General features: G+C 36.2%; 1 protein-coding gene across 4 annotated transcripts in view; it reads right to left on the reverse strand.

Annotated features, from left to right (window-relative positions):
• OLFM3 (olfactomedin 3) overlaps positions 1-24,188 on the reverse strand; it is a 66,836-nt gene that overhangs the window by 16,765 nt on the left and 25,883 nt on the right. Inside the window, exons 1-2 of one of the 4 annotated variants that reach the window (XM_010563634.1) lie at positions 7,041-7,169; positions 2,147-2,293 (exon numbers count right to left, since the gene is read on the reverse strand). In XM_010563634.1, the coding sequence (XP_010561936.1) occupies positions 2,147-2,293; positions 7,041-7,169 (276 nt within the window). Of the gene's footprint in view, positions 1-2,146; positions 2,294-6,999; positions 7,170-24,188 lie in introns of those variants that run through there. The other 3 variants (XM_010563633.1, XM_010563632.1, XM_010563635.1) reach the window with 3 other exon arrangements.

Raw genomic sequence — 24,188 nt, forward strand, 5'->3', positions numbered from 1 at the left:
TTCCTCCCAAGAACTTCAGGAGGGACAGGGCTGAGATTTGGAGATTTTGGCTAGTGTGAACAGCATGATTTTTATTGCTTGTAGGAATTTACATAATAATTCAGTATAAGGAATTAATAAGACTATCCAAAGATAAGCTGGGTGTGCCCATCATCATATAGGTGTTTGCTCATGATTTTGTAGGTAGATATAAAATTAGAAATTTTATCCAATTGTCTCATTGGTAGAAAACCACATTTTTTCACAAATGAGAAGTAGTGAATGTTCAGGTAACTTTCGCGGAGCAAGTGACTTTGTAGTTAAAGCGAGCACTTTTACCACAATGAGGGAAGAATAACTGTTAACTAGAGTAAATTATACATATTTTTAAAAGTATCTGTTATAAAAGCAATGTTTTTGCCAGTCATAAAAATGACACATTTTGCAAGTGCAGTTATTCTATTTCAGCAAGTGTGTTGTTTTCCCAAAACATGAAAAAAGTAGACTACTGTAAATGGATTAGGCACCATATTGAAGTTTTGGCTCAAGCAAAAAAAAAAAAAACCCAAACCTACTTTCCTCATAAAAGACAAACCTGGCAGTATTCCTGTTGTTTGCAAGAATATGCAATGTTTGAACTGATATTCATGTTTGAGACTAATACATTTTAACTTACAGAATGTGTGGACTCAGGAAATACTCTTAAAAATAGTATACTTTAGTTATTGCACAGTTCCCATTAGGAGTTCTTAGAAAGTATTTTTAATGAAAAAAAAGTAATGTTTCTTTTTTCTTTGCTTTCTAATTATTGAAAGCAGGTAAATAAAGTCCTTCAGGTCTTAGAAGAACTTTGAGTATTTCCATTTGGCAGAAGATGCATTCACGTAGAGGCTCTAATTAAATGACTGCATGGACTTTGTGAAGCAAAAATATGACATTACATACCCATAATTATGCAGTTCTAATCATAAGAAAATAGCTTTTAGAGACTGATGATTTAGGTTCTTTTCTGTGGCAGCTCAAAAACTGTTGAGATCTTAACACCACTCCAGCTCCCACCCAAAAAGAAAGTACGATTTTTTTACATTAGTATTTTAGTGCTTGGAAAATATGCTAGAGCAAACACTCTGGGACCTGAAGTCTTTCCTCTGTTAAGTAAACAGACAGCCTGAGGGGAGGTAGCTCCTCCTCTGTGTGCTGGTTCATCAATGTCCTCTCCCTGCATCTCATGCTATGGGCTCTGTCACAACCTGGAACTAAGTCCCTGCTAAAGTTCATGGAGGTTTAGGGAGGGAAAATCTGTGGGGATCTGGCACTATATTAGCACTGGAGTGATTTTTCTATAGCTAGAAAAATACTGAAAATTGTATGCTAAAAAATGTATTTTTAAGCTTACATTTTACGTTGCTTTCTGCTGCTGTTCAAACACTCTCTCAGGCCTCAGGTTCTGTACCACTAGCTGTGATACAATAAGTATAACCTTGGTTACTTATACAGGGAATACAGAACAATAGTTTCTGTTTTCATGGTTGCAGCATTTTATCCATTGTTGTTGCAAAATAACACTTCACTGGTTTTACTATATATGCAATAGTGGATAATACTGGAAATAAGAATGGGATTGTTTGGGGAAAATTTGCACCACCAGAAAATAAATAAATAGTACTATCTGAGGAAAGAACAAATGAAAGAAAATTAGAACTGTTTCTCTTCTGTACAGCACGCTTCGCAGATGCTGTCATGTCTGTATCTTGTTATTTGTTGATAAGAGACAAGGAATGACCTTCAAGAGTCTCATATGATTGAAGCAGAAGCTGTAGTTTAAATCCCACAGCAACTAGCTAGTTTGAGGTAGAATTTGTAATTGTTTTTACACAGAAGAATCAGTCCTGTCTGTCTGTAAGGAAGAATTTTGGGAAGAGTGAACAAGACAGAAGATGCACCTTCAGTTTGCTAGATAAGTGGCTTGGGTTGGGAAAGGTGTGATATAAGGAAAATAGACAAATAATGATCAGTGGTGAGAACACAGGTAGGTGATGTACCCTGAAGAAATATTTTTATTAGATAACTCTTCAGTACTCCATTATATATTAAACTTAGAGGGAAAGGAGTGGATTTCCATGGGAAGTTTAGTGATCAAAAGGAGGAATGTGTTGGCAAGACTTACCTTCTCTAGCAGTTGTCTGAGTTGCCTGCTTTTGGCATCTCTTGAACATAGGTTTTGTTCAGGTGCAACAACAGTGCAAATGCAACGGCCATCAGGATCCTGGGCAGAACTATAAACTTGCCATCCTTCCTTGGGGCTAATCTGAGTCTGTAACAACAAAATAATAAAAATAAAGAGAACTGAACTGATTTTTTTGTTGTTTGAAAAACCACTACCTCAGAATATTTTTTTTGTTTGTTTATTTTTGCAGTATACGTTTGCAATGAGGTTCCTCCTAGTCAACATTTCTTACTCTCTTGACTAATTAGACTGGTGCTTTCACACAGTTTGGTCATATCTCACGCCTTCGTAATAGTTCTCCAGTCCTGTCCAGCACACACTGTTTCCAGGGTGGATGAGAACAGTTTTCGGCTTGTGATTCAGCACAACCTAGTTGATTTAATTCTTTGCAAAGGGATGTTACAGTTTTTCATCAGCAGAGAACAAACATGTCCTTTCAGCCTGAATGACTTTTACTTTACACTAATGGAAACAACAAAGACATTAAAGCACAAATATAAAACCTCAAAGAGATAGCACAGTGTGTGTGACTCACGCCCTGGGAATTGGCTCAGAAGGTATTCGGGATGTGGGTTAGCAGGTTTGCTCTTAAAGATGCAGCGCACAGAGAACTGTTTTCCATTGACTTCTACTGCACGTACACCAAAGGGAAAAGAGGCTTGCTGCAGGGTAGTACTGAAAAGTGTCTGGTTAGTCTAGATGAACGGGGGTCATGGCAAGCTTGACATAGTGCAATTAAGACATTGCATGTCCTTCACTGGGACAGAATAATTCTGGAAATTCCTAACCTGTTCTTTTTGACAGCAACCACAACCAAGAAAGAAAAGCAAAAAATCATGTTTGCTTGCAGAGCAGGCTAACAGTGCACTGCATTTAAAGTTTGTGTGATACCTTGTGAGACTAGGTATCTGTCTATTTAATAAGATGTATAGAAATACACAGCATAAGAATGAGGGAAAGTGATATAATTAGATGATTGAAAAGATCCAGGTGATGGAATTAAAAGTAATGAACAGAAGTAGTAATTTTTTTACTTTCTTTTTAAACTGTAGTTTAAAGTTAATATTATGCATTATTCTTTTCTAATAATATAGTACTGACTGCTGAATTTCATAGTGCAGATGCGATTGAAGTAATTTTGGTCTGGACACAGCTAGAATCAATTACTAGTTATATTATAAAATTGTACTAAGTGTCAGCACAGAAAGCAATTATTTAAACTGGCAAGCTTTGATATAGATGCTTTACTGGCAGCTTAGTCCAGAATAAGTTGCAGAGTTCCTCACCTCAGAAGAGGTGCAGTATCTCTGTAGACTGAGGTTAGAAAAGAGCACAGACTTTTCACAACAATGGCTCTTCTGAAGAGGTCATTGAACAAAGCATTGACCTCTTCTACTGCAGTTAATTGAAAGATGAAAACTCTATTGTTCCCCTGTTTGGCAAGGAAAAACAAACTGTCATAATGTAGATGGCTATAAAAAGAGTAATCTCAAAAAAAAGATGAAATTGCCTTAGAGTTTGCTAGAAAGGCATATCCAGAGTTCAGTGCTAAATTATACTGTCTCTATGGCATTCTCTTCACCTTATTTTTTAGGGCAAAGGGAATCTAGTTTAAGACATGGAGAACAATAAAACCTAAACAAAATTATATCTGCAGAGACAGTTTAAATTGGTTTTGAGCAGCTACTAAAATTGTGAGCTTGAAGAAGTGAAGCCTATCAAGGCCGGTAACCCTTGTGAAGTATAAGCTCTACTCACTCCAGTAGTTTCCATGACTCTCTGTAGAACTTATGCCCAGACAGTGTTGTCATGCAAGAGCAAGGACACCAAATTTTTGTTGAAGTTCAGGAACACGTTCGGGAACCTGGAATTTGTGATTATAATTCCTTTAGGACAGAAATACTTAATATGAGTTTATGAAAAATTGTGATATTTGAGCCTTATACCTGCTACATTTAGATCGGTAGCAACTGGTTTTACTGCATTCAAGTAAGTTTTCTACAGTGGAGAATGTATGAGATACCAGGATCATGCACAGTCTATAGTAAAGCCATTATAATCCAGGCTGTGTTATCAAAGGTATTTATGTGTTCTAGTGATGTCATGAGTGCATGTCTTGGCTTTATCTAAGGGGGGAAAAAAAAAAAAAAAAAAAGAACCTTTATTGATTAACTTAGATATTTTCTTACAGAGTCTAACATATGGCTTGATTTTAAAAAGTAACTGCTATTTGGGAAAATATTTCTCATAGTGAGAGACTGCCAGGCCCAATACAAGTGCACGGTTATTGGCGGTCTATGCATAAATAAGCACTCACATAGTACTCCTACAACTTAGGCTACAAATCTTTGTGGTATTCTGTGGTTCCCTGTATTTGGGCCATTAGTGTTCCTTCATCAATTAGGATGGGTCATATGAGTTATCACAGAGAAAAGCAAGCCCGTGTGTGTAGGTGCACTTTGCTTTTTTTTTTTTCCCCTCTGTTATTTTTGACATTTAATCCCTACCTCAAGCAGAAACTGCTGTGCCGTGCAGGGAAAGAGCTAGAAGGCATCAAAACCTTACAAAAGCTACTGAATCTACTCTTCAAATGCAGGCTTACTGCTGACAGGCCTTAGTAAGCAAACAAGAAAAGAAATAACAAGCAGAGAACAGCAACGATAATAAATTACGCTAGTTCTTGAAAATCTGGGGAAAACAGAGGAGTCCCTACAAGACCAATATTAACCATTGCCTTGGCAGGCTGCTGTGCTACAGACTCACTTCATTTACCTCCAAAAGATTTATTTTGTCATTTGCACTTTTATATATTCTGATAAAACTGTTAATAGTTACCTCCACTGTTACTAGTGACAGGGCAAATGGCAGTATGTATGCTTAATACAGTTGCTTAAATATAAACAGTATTTTTTCAGTTTGTCTTGCAATTTCAATCCTGGGTCCGGAACAGAGCTCTAAAGAAGAGGCCCTTTCCCTGACCCTACCTCCTTGTACAATTCTTCTAGCTGAAGGGAGTAAATTGGGAGGGTTTTTTTCTTTTTTTTTCCTGGTACAATATACAAAATTTATGAGCTGTGTACGTGCTAGGAGAGAACTTCTGGAGAAGTGCATGTGCTGCACTGTTCACTGGACAAGCTGGCAGTGGATAACTCTTGATAGCAGTTAAAAACCAGTCAGCGATGACCTCGGTATTACTGAGCACCTGGGACATAAAGTCTCTCAGCCAACATCTAAAGTTTAGAGAACAGCAGCAGATTTGGAGTGCTTGGTTTTATGCAAAAAGAACCCCACATGATTGAAGTTCATTTTTTTTTTTTTTTACTTGGCAGATGTTGCCAAGCTCAGATACTCAGGTTTTTATGATTGTTTCCCCAGCTCTACCGGCACTCCTCTTACCCCTCTTGAAACACAAAATATGCATATACCTCCAACTCAATGAGTGCAAAGAGCATTATTGAAATAATACTTAGGAGGCATTTAGATCAGCAGTGCTCTCTTGTAGCCAAGGGAAGCATGACAGTTCACACTACTTGGAAGCTGAACATGTTAATCTATATAAACACACTGTGTGTGTGTGTGCGTGTATAAATAGATATATGTGTGCTATAATAACTAGTGTGCATCTCATAGTAACTCAGCTGCAACTTTAAACTTGGATTTAAATGTGATAGGGAACTTTATTAATTGTAATATCATATTACCACAAGAACTAGCAATATATACTGTAGTTCAATGAGCACAAGTTACATTTAAGGAAAATAAAATAGAGCTTTGCCTTGTCTTCTCACCTTCTTGCTGCTCTAAAACACAACAGAATTCTGTCTTACAACATCTTTTAATTAGTTTTAAAGTAGTAATATTTAAAGTCTAAATGCAGTGATTTTCTGCAGTAATGTTTTTCTTGCATGCATACATTCAATTAATTAAACTTTGATTAGTAAATGCATCATCTTTAGTTACAACTAAAAAACAAAGTTCTGAGTATAGTGAACTACTGTACAAATAGTTAAATTTACATTTTACATAACATACTATTATGTAAATATCTGATTGCAGTTACACAAAAAGATACAGAGAGAAGAGTGTTTTACTAAACATTTAGGAAAATAGTGTTCTAGTTTAATTTATGAATACCAGTATAGTGTTCCCTCTTGTCCAATTAAAGAATTACTTTCATTTTTAGGCTTCTCATGAGTAGTTAATCACAGCTTTTCTGTAGGTCTTCATTAAGAGAGGCTGCTGTATATGAGCATCAAGGATACAAAGTGATACTTGTGTCATTTGTATTATTCCCATATTAGCCTTTCTAAAATTCTGGCACCCAACCTCCTAGTACCAATTTTATTTTGTTTCTAACAGCTGTTTATTTGCTTAACTGTATGCTGATAAAGAAAAATAGGAAAGAATCAGACCCCTTGCATATTGTAGTGAATAGCGAATATATAACATTATTCGGACAAAAAGAAACCTACTGCCAGAGGTTTTTTTTCTTAATAATGCAATACATTTTTCTGGCACAGTAAACAGGAAAAAAAGTCTAGACATATAAAATGACATTGCTGTACTATTTTTAGCATTTCATGCTCAAGATGAAGGCATTTGTTCTTAAATATTTAAGGATGCTATTTTAAAATCTTTCCTTTCATAGTAAGACCACAACATGCTCACTAATGTGCAGTTTTATGATGCCCAAAGAGAAGCATGCATTAAGTGATGATAGGAAGATTAGTAGCTTAAAAAGAGATTTACAAAGAGGCAACAAACTAAAGCTTTTGCTGCCACTTAAATACTACTTCAGCATTAAGATGGCTTGCAACACATCACAGCTACTTACTAGAGTATCTGAAGTGGTTATTCTGGTGGTATTTAGTCCTACCAGAGATGGGAGAGTTTGGGACATCCAGTTAGAGATCATTGCCATGGTACTAAGAACAGCACCAAGCTTCAGCAGTGGAGGACTCATTGCTGTGGAGCTAATGAGTTTTCATAGTGACTGATTATCAACCCAGTGCAGGCTGGCAGTGAGAGGCGTGACTGCAGCACACAACATCCACAGCATGAAAGGAGATCAAGCTACTCAGATTTAATCATCCATTAAAAACACTCATATCCTTATTTGCCCTCTGTCTTTCTGCTCTTACTAACAAATACTTACGACTATCTTATGCTGACCAATAAATAAACAGTCCTTTCTATGCTAATAATCATTGCAGTTTCTGGTGGGAGATGGCATGGGAGAATTACCTCTTTTTAGGTGCTAGAGAGTCAATTAGCACTTAATTAGTTCAGTCCTTGCAGAGTGGTATGTGTTCTTGTCTGAAATGCAAAAGCTCAATCACAAACCCAAACACAAATAACCCCCCATTCCCCATCACTGCTTTGGTAGAAATATGCTCAGGTCTATTTCTAAATGTGATACTATACTTGTCCAAGTGGATGGGGAAGAACTGTCAGCCTGCCCATGAAAACACCAGAAACCTTTCTGAACCTTCCTTGATTTGTTGATCTCACATAAATTACAAACATCAGTGACTTTCTAATTCGCACAGCTTGTCATTACGATATTTGTTGTTCATAAAAGAACATTGAAGCAGTAAAGATTCACGTTTCTCAGTGTTCTTATTAGTTTACAAGTTTTTATACTGAGAATTACTGCATTACATCCAGGGCTGGCAGACTCAGTATGTCTTCATTGCTGTTTGGATGGGAACAGAAGACAAATTGTGGGTTGCTCATGTAGCTTTTTGAGGCTTCTTTTGGCTCTAATTTGCTTTTAAATCTACTGTTCTCTAGTGCTGTAGAATGATCTCCAGGTTCAGTAGCAATTTATCTTATTCATAAATTTAAGAAGTGTAGGGAAAAAAAAAAAAACCACACCAGAAAAAAAGAGTGTAGAAATCACTGTGCCATTGAGGTAGTTTTACTTTCTTAGAATTATTTTAAAAAGAAGGTATGCTGAGCAAGGGTTTCTAACAGCAATTTTTTTAGAGAGAACTTGCTTAAAAGTTTGCAGAGAGATAGACTACTGTATTTTTCCCAGAGGCAGTTACGCACTTTGTTTCTGAATTTGCTTCCAAAAGACTATATTTTTCTTAAGGAATTTTGGTGGCTTGTATGAAGGAAATCTGTAGTGAAACTGAAGGGATGTATTTTTATAGGAGTGTGTGATCGTGAACGCATTTATTAAAGTTACTAAAACCCTACAAACAGTTTTTCAGATTCTCAGAGCTCGTACACCAAATTCAGACTAGACTTTTCCAATATTCATTCAGCATTATTTCAATAAATCTCTGCAGTTTAATGAAGACACATGGAAAATTAATTTTTTAAAAAGAAATTGAAAAACACATTATTATATAATCTTATAAGGAGTCTTCCAGCAATAGAATACAGAGAGAAATTCTGTGTATTCAAGTATTATATATTTTCTGGGAATTACGCAGTAAGGTGAGCTGTGAAATGTTTCAAATACTCAGAAAACCTAATTCACTGAAGAGATGCATTTGAAAACAGTGAAAGAATATGAGTTTGCTTATATATGGCTTCTGCACAGAAAAATAAGCTTTTTGCTGGTTTCTCTGTATATATAGATATTGTAGTAAAAGACCTAAATATGAAAACGATAATCAGTTAAATACTAAACGTGTTGTAGTTTTGTTTACCTGTAGCCTGTTGAACGCACACACTTGTTTGCATGCATTTTGACTTATTTCACATACTTTGTCTAACTGATACCAAAACTCCTGGACAAAATAACACAAAAGGGCTGTTTTAACCAGAGAACTCCGATCGCTTTCAAAATATGAACTGATAGTTGATTATGCTGATGTCTGAATAAAAAAACCACAGTTTTTTTTGCTCAGTTCCAAAAAAGTATCCCAGTAAAAAAATGCTGTACTGGATCAGTCTCCTTGATCCATTTAGCTCCTTTCTCTACCAATGGCCAACAGTGGATGCTTAAAAGAGGACTGTAACAGGAGAACAAACATATAGTAATACTTTTCTTGGTGTAACCTTCCAGCAAACTGTGGTACTTATTGCTGTGTTCAACAGTCTTTCATGATGCTTTCTGCCATGAATTTCTCAAGTAACTTTTTAACTCATCTGTACTTTTAGGAGGCACTGGCATGCAGTTCCACAGTTTAATTATGTCTTGTGTGAAAAACATACTTACTAGAAGTCATGATTAGATTGCAAATTTGAGAAATGCTGTGTTCAATCCAAATCTGCAATTTTCCATTGGAAAACCTTTTTTTTGAAAATTATAACCTTCACCTACTTCCAACAACCAGAATTGCTTTCAGCTACTTAATAGAAAAAAACCCTTCATCAGTGCATTTGGATACTGCAAATATGGTAATCAATCCCATGAAACAACTCCGTTTTGTTAAATCTCATAACACTATTGATACCTTTGAGAGCCAGTGGTGACTCTACTTTCTGTTGTTCTATTGACTCCAAAGGAGAAAAGTAAACATAATCGCTCCCCTCCTGACTGTTTTAATCTTGGAGAACTTATATTCAAAAGACAATAAAAGGCTTTTCTGAAGTCCAGATGAATAATTACTGCTGATTATCCTTAATCTAGTGTATTGTCAACTCCTGCAAAGAACACTGTTTGCTTATTATGATTATTCCTAACAGATGACATGCTGCGTGGTTCTTGTGATACAGTATTCATTAATGTAGTTTAGAACCTTATTTTCTTCCAACTAGTTCACCTGCTAAAGAGAAAACCTCCTGACGTGTGATTCACAGTATCGCTGCTAGATACATCTTTAAAGAGCATAGCAGGAGATAATCCTCTAGTACTCTTGGCTGGTTATATAAATTAAAATTACCATATAGTTCGTATCTGGTTGATATCCCCATGGTGCTGAAGTTAGATTCCCCTATAACTGCACAAGGGCTTTAAAGTGCATTTGCACTGTAGTGCAGGGATGATGGCAGGTTGTAGAGGTATTTGTGAGACTTCTAATGCAGCCCTAGCCTAGGGACTAACAGTAGTGTAGTTTACACTGGAAAGCTGCAAAACTGTTCTTCTAGGACTGTATATAAGTATGTGGCAGCTGTGTCCTATACTGCTGCCAATTTAATGCTAAACTTGGGTTCCCTTACATAGGCTACACCTTTCCCCTAGATAGGGACATTAGTTGTTCAGTGTAATGTCAATCTTCTATGTATCTAACATTCCTCATCTCATGCACCCATTTGTCAAATAGTTGGTTCAGAGTAGTATTGCAAGAGAAGACGTATGTGGGAACAGAGACAGTCTCTGAAAAGTGGAAAAAGTCACTGGAACTATATTTTGTTTGTGTTCTTAGCAGAACTGTAGAAATGTCCCCAAACCCTTTCTGTTAAAGAACTAAAATTTTAAAATTATTTTAGCTGTATTTTGCCATAAATATTTGGGTAGATTTAAAAATGGCAAGCAAATAGTAGAAAATTTTTGTGAGAGCAACACCTGAAATCACATACACAAAGATCTTACCAGAAGCCACAGAATAACTGAATAGTTATTCTCATCTTGTCTCATTAGGAAGTAGAAACAAAACCTTATGATCTGTGTTTCATTTCAGCTCTGTGTTTTGCTTTTGTTTTTTTAAAAAGGTGCAATTTCACATTTCTAGTCTATGGTAAACTGCTATGAAGTAGTTTTCTGAACAAGAGCTAGAAAGCAACAGCAGTTCTAAAATCTGAACATTATTCTTTATTACTGTGACATTTCTATTGGTATGATAACTGCTTCTTTTCATAGCTAACTACTCCTAAACTCAGTAAAAGCTAAAATATTTATACAGAATAACTACAGATGCCATATTTTGATCTTACATAAAAGTATGTGAATCTGTAATAAAGTTGGTGTTGTTAGCAGAGTTACTGTATACCAGTTCTATAATATTCAATTATTATATTATAAACTATTAGGGGCACTAAAGGTATTATTAAGATATTGTATGAATGGCCTTATTTATCATTATTATATAAGAAGTTGGAGACTCTTCTAGTCTCTGATATTTACTTTCACTTTGAGATCCTCTTGCATTTTGATGTGGGTTAAATAAAGTCTAATGTATACAGCCCAACGCTATCACTGCTGAGGTATGATAATCTCTGTATTATAAAAAGTAATTAACGTCAGTATTAGGAATATCAACAAAACAAATGTCCTGAGAGTTAGCAGTATATGAACACACACACATAAATGCATGAAGAATGCCTAATTATCTCCTGGCTGGAGGAAAAGAAAAAGTGATTGTAAGAAAGAGGAAAGAGTGAAGTTCAGCAGCAGTCCCTTAGCCCTCATGGCAGCTTTTTTAATGTATGTAAAAAAAAAGTTACCTTATTCCCAAATATTTCTTACAATTCAAAATCATGGGCATGGGTAAATGCTATAAAGCCTTTGCCTAAAACCTTGCTTTTTCTGCAGATAGAGATCCAAGTGATTGCATACTCACGGCTCAGCTGTCTTAAATAGCTTCCTTTGAAGGAGAGCAAAGTCAGGAATCTTAAATCTCAGTAAGTTTGTACTTTGACAGGTTGGGTTTAGAAAGTAAGTTCATGCATAAAAGTCAAAGCTTCCCTTGTTATAGTGTTGTTCTATAGTGTATAAAGTTCTTTTTCTTCATGTGATATATTCTAGTGGTGACTCAGTAGTACACTGATTTTAAAAATGTATGTCAGTACATTAGTCACGTTCCTGAGCATTATTATTTATTCACATAAGGTTAATGCATGTATAAAGCAAAGTTCTCGGAATTTGAATAGCAATTAAAATTCAAAGAGCTGCAGGTGGACTTAGAAAGTACATCTTTGCCCTTTCAGTTCAATTCCAAATCTCTGACTTTAGAAACACTGAGAAAACATTAGCTTCTTTGTCTAACTCTATGTTTTTGTTCAACAAAAACCTCTGGCTTTGCAGTGTTACTTGTGAGTAGTAATATCCAGGTTCTTTGTAAGAGCAGATTGAGAGGTATGTGCCCTTTCTAGAGAATATCTTTTCACCAGCTCATCTGTGCATACACAGTGACATTCTTCAGTTAGGCATCTCCACTGATAGAAAAAAGTACTGAGCAAGGAATTTTTAAAGTCTGTTATCCATGACATGCTTCTATACCAATGCTGTTGAGGTGACATTCTTTCTGAAGTAGTCTTAACTATCTGCGTATTAATTTTTCAGGCTTCAGGGAGCTTCCTTTGAATGAAGGAAGACATTGTTCTTAGAGAGCATTTTCATGTTCTTTTCCCACCTATTCTCTTGTGTTCTGCTGTTAGCAATACCCAAGTGTACAGAGTAACAAAATAGCATGTCTACAGTGGGCTTAGTTCATGATGAGAATTGCCTGAACCTAGAAGCAGGCTGGGCAGTGTGCTTTAGGAAAGTTTGCAGTTAATTGAAACAGCTGGGGAAAAAAAATGGGCAGGGAAGGACTAACTGAAATGAAAGCAAAAACTTCTTCATTTGATTTCCTGCCATTTTAATTTGCAATAACATTTATTATCACATACTCAGTAAAACCTCATCACTTTTTCCCTCAAATGTGCGATATGATGATGGATCTAATGGGAGAAGAAGAGTTCAGTGAAAACACCCTTTTCTGTTCTGTCCCCTTTATTTCTCTGGGTGATCAAGGTTATTCATGCTTACTCAGAAAGCTTCTTTTCTAAAATATAAAGAGATATCTACTTAGTAGAGAGTGACTAAAGATTGTGCAGAGTCCTTTTCATTTCAACACTGGCTGGGAATCTGCATGCTTTTGGAGGATCCTGGGATCCCTCCTCTTGCTGTGAAGATCTATAGAATGGCAGGGTGCAATGTTCAATGGTCCTGGGTCTGGAATTAGTTGGGCATCGCACAGTAATGCTGTTTCAATGTTCTTTTGAAAACTGTAGGGACTGGATATAAGGATTTATGAATAATTCCTTCTGGAGTAATCCTCATGCTTAAGGTTTTTAACTATGTGTAATTTTGTCTTTTTTCCATCCTCAAAACACATACTATTCTGTTGAAGGCAGGTAAGGCAGAAGAGCTGGCTTTCACTGAGGATTAATTTAGAAAGAAACTTGTTCTTCTAAGATGTCTAGAAGCTGAAATTCACCATGAAGTTAGATCATATATAATCCTGGAGTAGAGCTCGAGCCATGAAAATCGGTGAATTCTGTTGTAATTTAATAAAATAGGTGGTTTCAGCTGGCTCTGACTGCAACTAGATGTCAGAAAACAGATGTAAGATAGAACAGAAGTCCATTTAAACTCTCTGAAAATGGCCAGTATAACTGAACCTTCCTCTGGTTAATGTATGCTTACAGCTTTTGGCAGTCAGTGGTTACAGACCCCTAAACTGGAGGCTGCCTGTGGACTGTCACATTTAATAGCCACAGGTAAATTTGTTCAGTCCCTTTGTAAAAACTCCTTGAATCTTTGTAAGAAAGAAAAAGACAAAAATGAAGAAAGTAAAAATGGTTTGTACAATGAAATTCCCTGTAAAAGGGGAATTTTGGCTTTGGGAAAAGACTAATGGGCTGTGTTTGTACTTATAAACACAACAGGGTTGGGGCATGGTGTTGGACACTGGCCCATAGCAAACCATACTGTTTGTTGTTAACACACACCCTGATCACCTTTTCCTTTTATGCTGGGCATGATTCAGAGTTAGATGGTTTGGAGATGGATGCAGCATTTCAGGAGGGAAAGAGAGTAGTTTTGGTGTATGGAAAGGAGCTGTGCCTGGGGGGTCCAGAGTGCAGCTCATCTCCTTTTTATTTAGTAGCATAGTTGTATTGACATTTGGCCAAGTGCTGTCTTTGGAACTAAGAGCAAAGGAACCATCTACTGTTGTTTGATTTCTGCTGTATTCTTACAAACAGGCCTTTGTATGTTCTTTGTAAATTAACAGCTTTGCATTACAGAAACACGGCTTTATCCTTTTATTTCCTGATGCAGATAGTTGTCAAGACTCTATAAACTGATTAATGAAAAAGTGGAATTGGGAATGTTATCCTACTGACTTGCCCTTCATCCCACCATGTTTCATGTGTCCTTTTGGCAAGTCTCTTCTCAAACTGTCAAGTCATACTGATTCCCTCTGCTAACATATCCCTGTCATATCCTCTGTAAGAATGAAATAAGGAAAATTCTTCAGAATTCTAAGCTAGTGCTTACTGCCAGTGGTCTGGCAGCCCACAGGCTACAGTACATGTAGATACTAACAAAAAATGTATACGTTTAACCAGCATGGCACTGATAATGGCATTTAAAGGCAGTAGCACCTTCCTGTTAGGATTGGCTAACAACAGTGGCATTAACAACATTTCCCTTCTGAGATATGAAGATCTCTTTCAGTAGGCAGAAAGACTGAGAAAGAAAATTATGTGGCTGTTCAGAAAGCACTGCTTGTGTTTCCTGCAAAATCCTCAAACCCCAAGATTTTGTGAATGTGTCTCATTGCAAGCAAATCCATTTTTAATGTATACTGTTTCTCAATGCCATTCTGGAAGGACTAGTTTACTTTTAAACAGGGATGAAAGCATACAAGGAGTGTAAGTGAATACTGAGAAAATTCCACGGGTGATCTTTCCTGCAAGACAGAGGTGTTAATCTCAATGGTACGGGCAAATTCCAGTAGGGTTAGCTATGTTTTGTCTAGCAAAATGCTTCCTGTGGTTTCAGCTGGATACTGTAATCTGTTCTAAATGCTGTATAGTGCTTTGAGTGCAATGAAACAGGTGCTGTGTTTCACCTCAGAGATGGCTGCATTTCAGTAGTGGGTAAAATAGTCCATGTATATGCCACAAAGCATGATCTGAGATCAAAGATGCTATAAAATACTTTTGTGTTTAAATAAGGGTATAGAAAGCAACCACTTGCTATTTTGTAAGGCTGTAACAATCCTGAAAGTTTCTGATTTGAATAATGCTGAGAATAACTAAAGATATTTATTTGGAAATTAATCAGAATTGTATTACTTGCAGAAAAATAATAAAGTATCTCATAGGCCTCATTGAAATGATGACGTATTATTTTTCTAGCTGCCTTTCTTATTTCCTATTTATATTTTACAGAACAGAAATAAAAGTTTTAAAACATATTTTACTTACAGGATTCAATTGCTCATTTTTATGAATCTTGCCTTTTACCCTGGTTTATTTCCCCCCCCCCCCCCTTACTGAAATTATCAAAATGGGCATGCAATGCTCTCGGTGGCTGAGCTAGGTCCATCCTCGTGAGGGATGGGTGCCACAGGGCTCCTGAGGGCCAGAATGCTACTAGCAACTGAAGCTTTTCATGGATGAGGAATTTGGATGTCAGATTTGAAGGTCCAAGGTTCTGTTCCCAGCCCCTAGTGAGTGAAAAGACAAATATATTAAATTGGTGCTGTTGTCTGAAGATAGTACTGTGAGAAATGCACTTCTGTAATGCACAGCAGCGAACAAAACCAAACATAAATATGAAAAACCCCACAAATGTGTTCCCGATGTTGTGAAGATCAGTGCTCTTACCTCTCATGTAGTAACTCTGGCTTGTACAAATAAATAAAAAACTAAATAAAATGTGGTTTAATCTTGGCTACCATTTTTCTGAAATGACAAAATGCCAATTTTGTAAGTTTTGATATGGATGATTGAGATTTCTGCATATGGGTGAGAAGCATGATTGTAAAAGCTGGTTTTAACATGAGAAGTTCACAATAAATTTGTAAAACTTGTAGTAGAAAGGAAAAGAAAGCTGCAGGGAAGAAGAGAGAGGGGAAAACAAATGGAGCTGCAAGTACTGAGACATACTTAGTGGTGAGGTATTAGGGACTGCTGCCTCTTTGCTCCTAACTTATCACTTGAATATAACAAAAGAAAGATACCTAGAAGACAGAAAACCCAAAGCATCTTTTTATAAATTTAGTATTTATGCATGGGACAGTGGCAGTCATGCTAGTGTGCCCATCGTCAGCATGGTCATTCTCTCACCTCAGGTATACTCCTTGCTTTGTGAGGGTTGATATCCTTCCTTGAGAATTAACAAAATCTTGAACTGGTTAATATTCTTAGTATTGGAAGTTGCCTCTTTTTTGGGACATATAAGGCTACTGTAGTTCATACAGCTTATGATTTTCCAGGATCCCAGGCTCAGCAAGTTTGTTGGACAACCACAGATATCCACATTGTTTTAAAAGAAGTAATTTGTATTCTGACTTTCCTTCCTCCATTTCTACCAGCAGTTTGACTTAGGTGTGATTGACATACCACTTTGCAGAGTTTTAATATTAGCACAATGCTCAGAAAAATCCATATATGCAATAGTTAGCAACTATTAGGAGGCCATGTTCTTTTGATTAGAAAACAGTGGTGTATGTTGAAAGTTCTCATAAAACTTGGCACAGAAAACTGTGAGCCAATGTAAACACTGAGATAAATGTAGAATATTTCTTCAAACTTGTGGAAAATAAAAACTGGAGAGATAGTCTAAATGACTGTGTTCACAATATAACTAGGTGGCTTGCATGGTGGTACTTAAAGGTTAATCATTTCAGTGCTTGTGATTCCTCACCCTGTAATGTGTTATCCTTTACCCCATTTTTCATGTGTCTCTGAAACAGGCATTGAATCCTATTCTCTGAGTTAGAAAGCTGTGGTCTTGGACTAATAATGAGTGATTTTTCAGGGATTACAGAACACGACTGCAGCAGTTGAGATGGTGGAAAATGGCTGGGCTTTGTGTTGCTTTGCAGTCATGCAGTGGAATGTCTGATACTACAGGCTATGGCAGTGAAAGAGAACAAAGCTTTTACAGCACAGTAAGCAGTTCTGACATCAAAACTGATCAATGACTTATCCCACACAAAAGGCTCACATTCCAGCTTCCAAATGCGAGGTATTCTAAAAAAATAATGGTACACATCATGTCACATTACACTTATTCTTTTATAGTTGCATTTTATGACCAAAGGTAACAAGGTGATTCCCAATTTACGAGATGACTGGAATGTTGCAGTTTTGCAGGGTTCAGTGAGCTGACAACAGAGGAGTATAAATGATGAAGACTCAGGCAATACCAGATCAGAAGCCTTCTGTTTACTGACATTCTATATACAGTCTGTAACCTATATTTTCAAAATGTCTTTTCAGCAGTTTAAGGTTATTTTTTATCATCTCCAGCACTTAATCTCTGTGTGCAGTCATAATCCTCTGTTTACAATATCAAAATTAAAAACTGTAGAGATGACTATTATCTCACAGGAGAAAAATATGAAACGTGTGAGGAGTGGGCATCAATGAATAGCTTAGAAGCAAAGATTCCATTTCCAGAGAAAAAGGTTTCTGTCCACAAGAAGTTCGATGCAGGCATTTTTCTTTCTACCTTGAATTAGGGGGAATTCACCAATTAAGAATTGCAAAGTCAGTGAGTCTTTAAAGGACTGCTTAGCAATGTGATTGTGAAGAATAAAATTCATTGGCAAAGCTGGTGAAGTTTTACATAAGCATTTAGATCTACTTAATAAAAAAGGGCCAAGATTTTGGCTAATGAATGCATTTACATAACTTTCAAGATTTGATATTAATTTTACAGGGAAATTTAACTCATTAGCAAAGGAAAGAGAATTTTAATAAAAGATTTCTACTAAATCTTGTAATTTGTTTCTGCAGCTTGGCTAACAGTGGTGCAGAAAGTGAAGGAACTATTTGCACAAAAGCAAAAAATAACCTTGGACACACAACTTGTGCTGGAGCTCCTGAAAGGTGTTTTCAATCCAAAAAGATCATTTAAAAAACATGCACAAACTCATCTCAAGGATTACAAAACAAGAAAAGGAAATTTCAATCCAAACTACTGTAAAGGTCATGAGGGTAAGACCTCCCTCCCTCCCCCAATATCAAACAATACACAGCATTTTGAAAGCAAAATCACTGTATTCTTCAGGTATGTTGAAACCTGAAAGTCTGCAGAGGAAAAGTTTTAATTCATTTCTGTGATATAACCATATCTTAAAATGGAGATGACTAAACTACAGTCAATTACACAGTTCGCCTGAGATGCATATTTGGTTTTTATGAAAGCTTAAGTTCCAGACTATCTGGTATGCACTCTTCTGTAATTTAAAAGGAAAAAAAACCCCATCAGTCATAAAACATAGTACAGAATACAGTACTCAAGATCCAGATACGTAAACACAGTCCTCTTGCACCCAAACAATTCATATATCAGTCCTTCATACACTGGAAGTAACTGAGAATATTGATACTTTGGTTGTCAAGATAGAAAAGCTGTTGAAATTGAGTCATCATTATTGCTGGAGCTAAAGGTGAACTTCTTTAATCATGGGAAAGAATTTTGCTGTATGATTTCTGTGAACCATCATTTAGTATTATGCTTCATAATAATGTCTTTCATAAACAAACAAAGCATCATAATTTTGGTCTTCATAGTGAGCAGAAACACTTTGATTTTCACCTGGAAACCCAGTATGCCCTTGTTAATAAAAACATCAGAGACATGATGTGTGCTCTACGTGACATATTGCTTAGAGGGGTGAACTGTCTTTTTCAGCATCTTGATAGCAAGAGAGAGGTAGGAAATGTTATAAGTAAGTAGAGCTTACATTTTCAAATGTAGCTTGGGAGGACAAAATTATGAAGTATTGAATATTTCCAGTAAAATCCATGTGAAAAAAATCTGGCTGCTTTTCTCTCAAAATCTTAATCCATCTTGAGAACACTGGAGAATAGTGCCTCAGAACTGAACTAACTTTTTCAAAGATCTGATTATACCGTATCTGGAATTTTATTTCCTACCTTTTATCCTGAGCCAAGTAAAGCATATTAGAGTTATATTTTTTGAATCATATTTGAATCACTCAGTACTTCAAAATATCCCATAGAGAAATGATTCAAGAACACAATGAAACATTCTTTTCAGGCACTTCTAAATAAAAGGAGGTTGATGATTGCTGGTGGGCTTAAAATATTTGGTATTTGAAATATAATAAAATTATTATAGCTTTCCTTTCATTATTTGAAGCCTAATAAAATTACCTGCAAGTTGCAGGCAAGGTGCTCTTCCTGTTAAGGGGTGTGACTTCCCATTCTGCTGCTTAAGAGGTGTAATGCAGAAATAATTATGACTATACAGTTCTTTTCTGTATTTTACAGCTGTCTGTCCTAACCAAGTGAAAATTCTGTTCTGAGTTTTTGTCTTGCATTAGTGTGTTCCTCGCCAAGGTTCAGATCTCCTGGTGTTGAACATATTACCCACTGCACATTGACTTTTAAAAAGCACCAAGATGTTAAACCATAAAAGTAAAAACTATTAATGTGAAACTGGAAAAAAATTGATACATCTTAGCCAGTTTGTCAAAGCACTGGTGGTGTTAAGGCAATTAACTAGTAATAAGAAAGCATTAAGGTCCATCATTGTTAGCCTTGGAAATCAGTTTTAAATTTATAACTAGAATAAAATAATTTAAAATCTATATAAGAAGAGATGGTTTGACAGAAACAGGAGGATGCTGAAGAAAATACTGCAGAGGTCAAAAGTGGGAAGCTGAAGAAACTGCATCTCATATATTTCTTTTTTATTGACTTCTCACTTTTGATGGAACAGCAAATTATTGTTTATTTGTTTTCTTATGAATGTAACACATAGTCAAGCTGTCACAAATAAGGAGAAAAGTGATTCCAGATGGAACCCACCTCAGCCAATGCTTAGGGAAAATACTTGATTTTTTTGAGCCAGATGGGATGCCATAGGGCTATTTGCAAGAATTAGGTGTTTTTTTTCTTTAATGTAACATATAATGTGGGGGAAAAAAAAAGATGAAAATATATTCTCTAGCTTGAAAACATGGTTGCTGCAGGGGAATGCCTGCTGCCTGTGTTCTTATTTCTCATAAGCTTTCTTGCAGTTAAAGGGGAAGGAAAGGGTCAAAGGAGCAAGGAAAGTAGAAATATTAATGCATGACTTTAGCAGTGTGCAGTCAGTGATAACAAGAAAACTTGCTTAATGGATAGGCAGTAACAGATAATTTTAAAGATGTTGGCTTTGTCAATAGAAATAAAACCCAATAAACCAATAATTAGCTTGTTGCAGCTTCTTGCCTATTTTAGACTGTTTAGGAAACAGACTTCTGCAGATCTTAAATCTGATGCAGGGGATGACCACCTGAGGCTGAAGACTGTTAATAATACTTTTCTAAATGATCTCCATTGGGAGCTCTTTTTCTTTTACTACCACATGCATGTTTTACAGATAATACATTTCCTGAAGGGAACTTCAACAAAACCCAGCTTGAATTTATACCATGTTTTCCTGGAAGAATTTAAGTGGAGTTTTAAAATAAAGTGCTAAATTTTAGCTCTGGAGTAACTTAATTCAATGACAGTCACTTTGCAAATGTTTTTTGCTCATTATCGTCAAATAATCAAAATCAGTTTAAAGGCAAAGCATGACTTGCATGATTTGCACAAGAGGTATATCACAATTCTTTTGGTCTGGATACATTACCTTTGCTCACATTGTTAAGCTCTGCTCTGGACTGTGAGATTTTTGATTCATTATTCAGTGTACTAAGGATGCAGATGAGTTATTTCACGAGTTAAAGGGAAACTCAGTAGATAAAGTTAGTGACATTTTTTCATCTGTAGTATGATGAATTAAAAATAGTCTGATGAATTTAAAATATTAAACTTACCACTGGAGATTTTGTTAAATGACTTTGATATAAAAAGAAACATTTTGGAATGCTTCCTTTTAATCAATGGTTAATATATGAAAGAGACAAGTCCCTAGGCTGCAAATGACTTTTTGATTCACAGAAAGCTTGTCAATCAAGTCACTTTACATAAATTCAATGGTTTATTAGTAACGTGAATGGATATTTTGGGCTGAACAACAAATTCTCATTTCAGAGGGTTTAGAATAAATACCAGCTTAGACACTTTAATTCTTTTGAAAAATTGATAGAGACTTGAAATATACTTACTTTGTTGTTTAACAGGGTACTGGATATATGTAGTCATAATCTAAAAGCACAACAGCCTGTGGGAATGATCTAGATCCTGGGAAAGCAGACCACAAACCCACACTTAACTGGGGACATTCAAGCAATCTTGTTTTATTCTGAAATCTAACCGAATGTTTTGCTGCTGCAGTCTTTCATGTTTATTTATTGTTAAGATACATGTCTGAGCTGTACAGAAGAAGCTGTTTGCAGTTCTTGTATGTTTTTGATTCTTCAGAACTCATGGTTATGGTTTCTTAAGCAATACAAATTGCCAAATTTTTCCTTAGCAAACCATTTTCTCTAACTCTATCAGTTGGTTTAATAAATGATAAGACCTCTTCCTAAAAAGTTTATATAGCTTATGTACATACATGGATGTAGAACACTCCCTTAACATGTATTAGTTTTCTGTGCTATATTTTGCTTTCTGGGTTTAGAACAATTGATTTCAGAATCAGATTCCCAGATCTGGATCTCTTTTCAGAAGAACTCTGTAATTTGACTCCAGATTTTCCATCTTTCCTTGCAGGGTCAAATACTTTCCTAGGTGGTGTAGTTTGAGGGTACCTGTATAAAGAAATTGAGGTATCGGACTGTAGACTTAGATTTGCTAAGGTCCAAGCCATCCTAGGATGGACTTCCCTAGTAGTTCCTTGAGGGTATGATTAATTGCCTATAAATAAAATTTGGACCGTGCAGTATGTTTAGAACAAAGTGCAAAACACAAAGCAGTATCCCAAGCAGTCTTCCCTGATGACTTTCATTCCCACTGTGAACTCCTAGATGTATGGGAAATGTCATGGCTATAAATCCCTTAGGCTGATCAGCAGTCCCAGAGACAAACAAGAATATATTGGATTTGTAAATATTTCTTTCAAAATGTAACAAGATATCATATATAAATGAGCTCATTTGTCTGATGCTATCCTTTTTCAATGCATATCGTTAACTTGAAACATATGGAAAATTAAATGGAGGTAAAGGTAAGGTTCAGGCAAACTGTTTCAATTGGTTTAAAATAACAATGGCCTGATCATGAATACAGAAGAAACTATGTCTGACTCCTGCAGCCTGAATGGAGTACTCCTCTCAAGCCTGAAATGTGGGATCATAGACACATTGGAGCAAGGAGGCAGAGTGGAGGAGATAGGAAAAGACTGGTTTACATAGAAGATGAGAAACTCCAGCTTTCACCTTGGTTGCATTTTGCTCTAGAGCTAAAGCTGGAATGCTAAGGTTGAATGTATAAAGGCTACAAATACTATCTAGATATAAATACCATTTATTGTTTTTACTCTTTCTCTTTGCACTTTGGGCCTTGGAGGAATTAGTCTTTAATTCAGAAGATATTGTTCCTGTTGCTGCAAATTCACCTTGTCCTGGACTTGGCAAGGGTGCGAGAATCTCATGACACCAGTATGGGAATGAAGGTTGGGAATCAGGCGGTGCAAGAGATTCACAAGAAGAACGGCAAAATCTCTTGCTTTGACTCAAAAGTGAGGTATTAGAAGTCAGATGATTAAGGAGGGAGCAAATGGAGTCTCTAGTGAAGCTTACTTGGCAGTCAAAAGAATGTGATTATAATAGCTTTTTACTGGGGTGGAAATATCCAGTTTCCCCAGAGACCAATCTGGCTTAGCAATGCAGACTTTCTGACCTCATATTCTAATGCTTACTTCACAAGATGCCTCATTTCTCCTTATGTAATGAATCGGAAACAACATTGTTTCAGAGCACAAAATGCAAGTACTGCTCCATTAGACAAAACAATTCTCCAGGAACTTACCAAATAGAAAAAGAGAGAAAACTGGCCCTACAGTCTATATGTGAAAAATTTCAAATTTTAAATATTAAATACCTGTAGAGAAGATAATCAAACATATTACCCATCACTGAGATAATCTGGAGAAAATAGTGTGGCTGAGATGACTATACAGACCCTTTAAAAATGAAATAGAAACTGAAAGGGCTGACAGTTGGGAATACCAGTATCTTGGAAAAGAAAGAATGTGGTTTATCAGTTGTTGAAGGACAGATGATAAATTCCATATTACTTAAAGCCGTTACTTATGCCAAAGGCATATGAACTGCAATGTAGCTATAACATAGCATACTGTTTTATGCATTATGAATGTAGCCATTAGGATAAAAGCCTTCCAGCATTCCATGCAGACAGTTATGTTGCTGCACAAAGTCACTTGTTAGTAATTATGAAGAATCTAAGGCAATTCACAATCTATATTCATACTGCAATTTAAGCCTTCTGGGTTGGGAAACAGTTGTCTGCAATCTATTGTAAAAGAGGAAACAAGCAAAAATACTTCATAGGCTAATACTTACAAGATTAAATGAGAAAGTAGGGAAGAAGAAGGAAAATAGGATTATACAAATAAAAATAACAGATTAAACCAGAAGGAAATGTATGCAGTAACAGAATAACCTGAGCTGTAATGGATAATTCTGTCTCTCTTAGGCTAGGGGCAGTCACAGTAAAGAAAAAAGAGTGGCAGTGGGTGTTTGGACTTACAATGGTCAGTCTGGAACGTTATTATGGAAAGCTGAATGAGCTAATATTCTTTATTCCTTATTCTATAGTGAGCCTTTTAAATAAGATTTTTCCTCAGTCTAGTATGGTGTTTCTGCTAGGCAATATGCTAACAATCTACCAAAAGAAAACTAGTGTAGCTGAAAATTGAGCTCTTTCACAGGGAGAATGAAACAGAAGAGTAAGAACTAAGGCTGACATAATTCAAGAAACAGATGCTTTCTGGTTTCTGTTAGGATGCTTTGGAACTCTCTAGCTGTCCTGTGCTGGCTGAGAAAGGATGTCTCAGCATGAAGAGATCTCTGGGTTACATGACTCTCTTGCTCATTGTCTTCCTGGACATCTGAGAGAATCACTTGTTGGCATCATAGGCTTCAGTCAGCTCTGATTTATGTTATGATGAGCAGGTTCTCCTGCCAACACCAAGACTGCAGTGCTGCACGTG

Source organism: Haliaeetus leucocephalus, unplaced genomic scaffold (assembly GCF_000737465.1).
Source record: "Haliaeetus leucocephalus isolate CR32 unplaced genomic scaffold, Haliaeetus_leucocephalus-4.0 Scaffold172, whole genome shotgun sequence".
NCBI lineage: Eukaryota > Metazoa > Chordata > Aves > Accipitriformes > Accipitridae > Haliaeetus > Haliaeetus leucocephalus.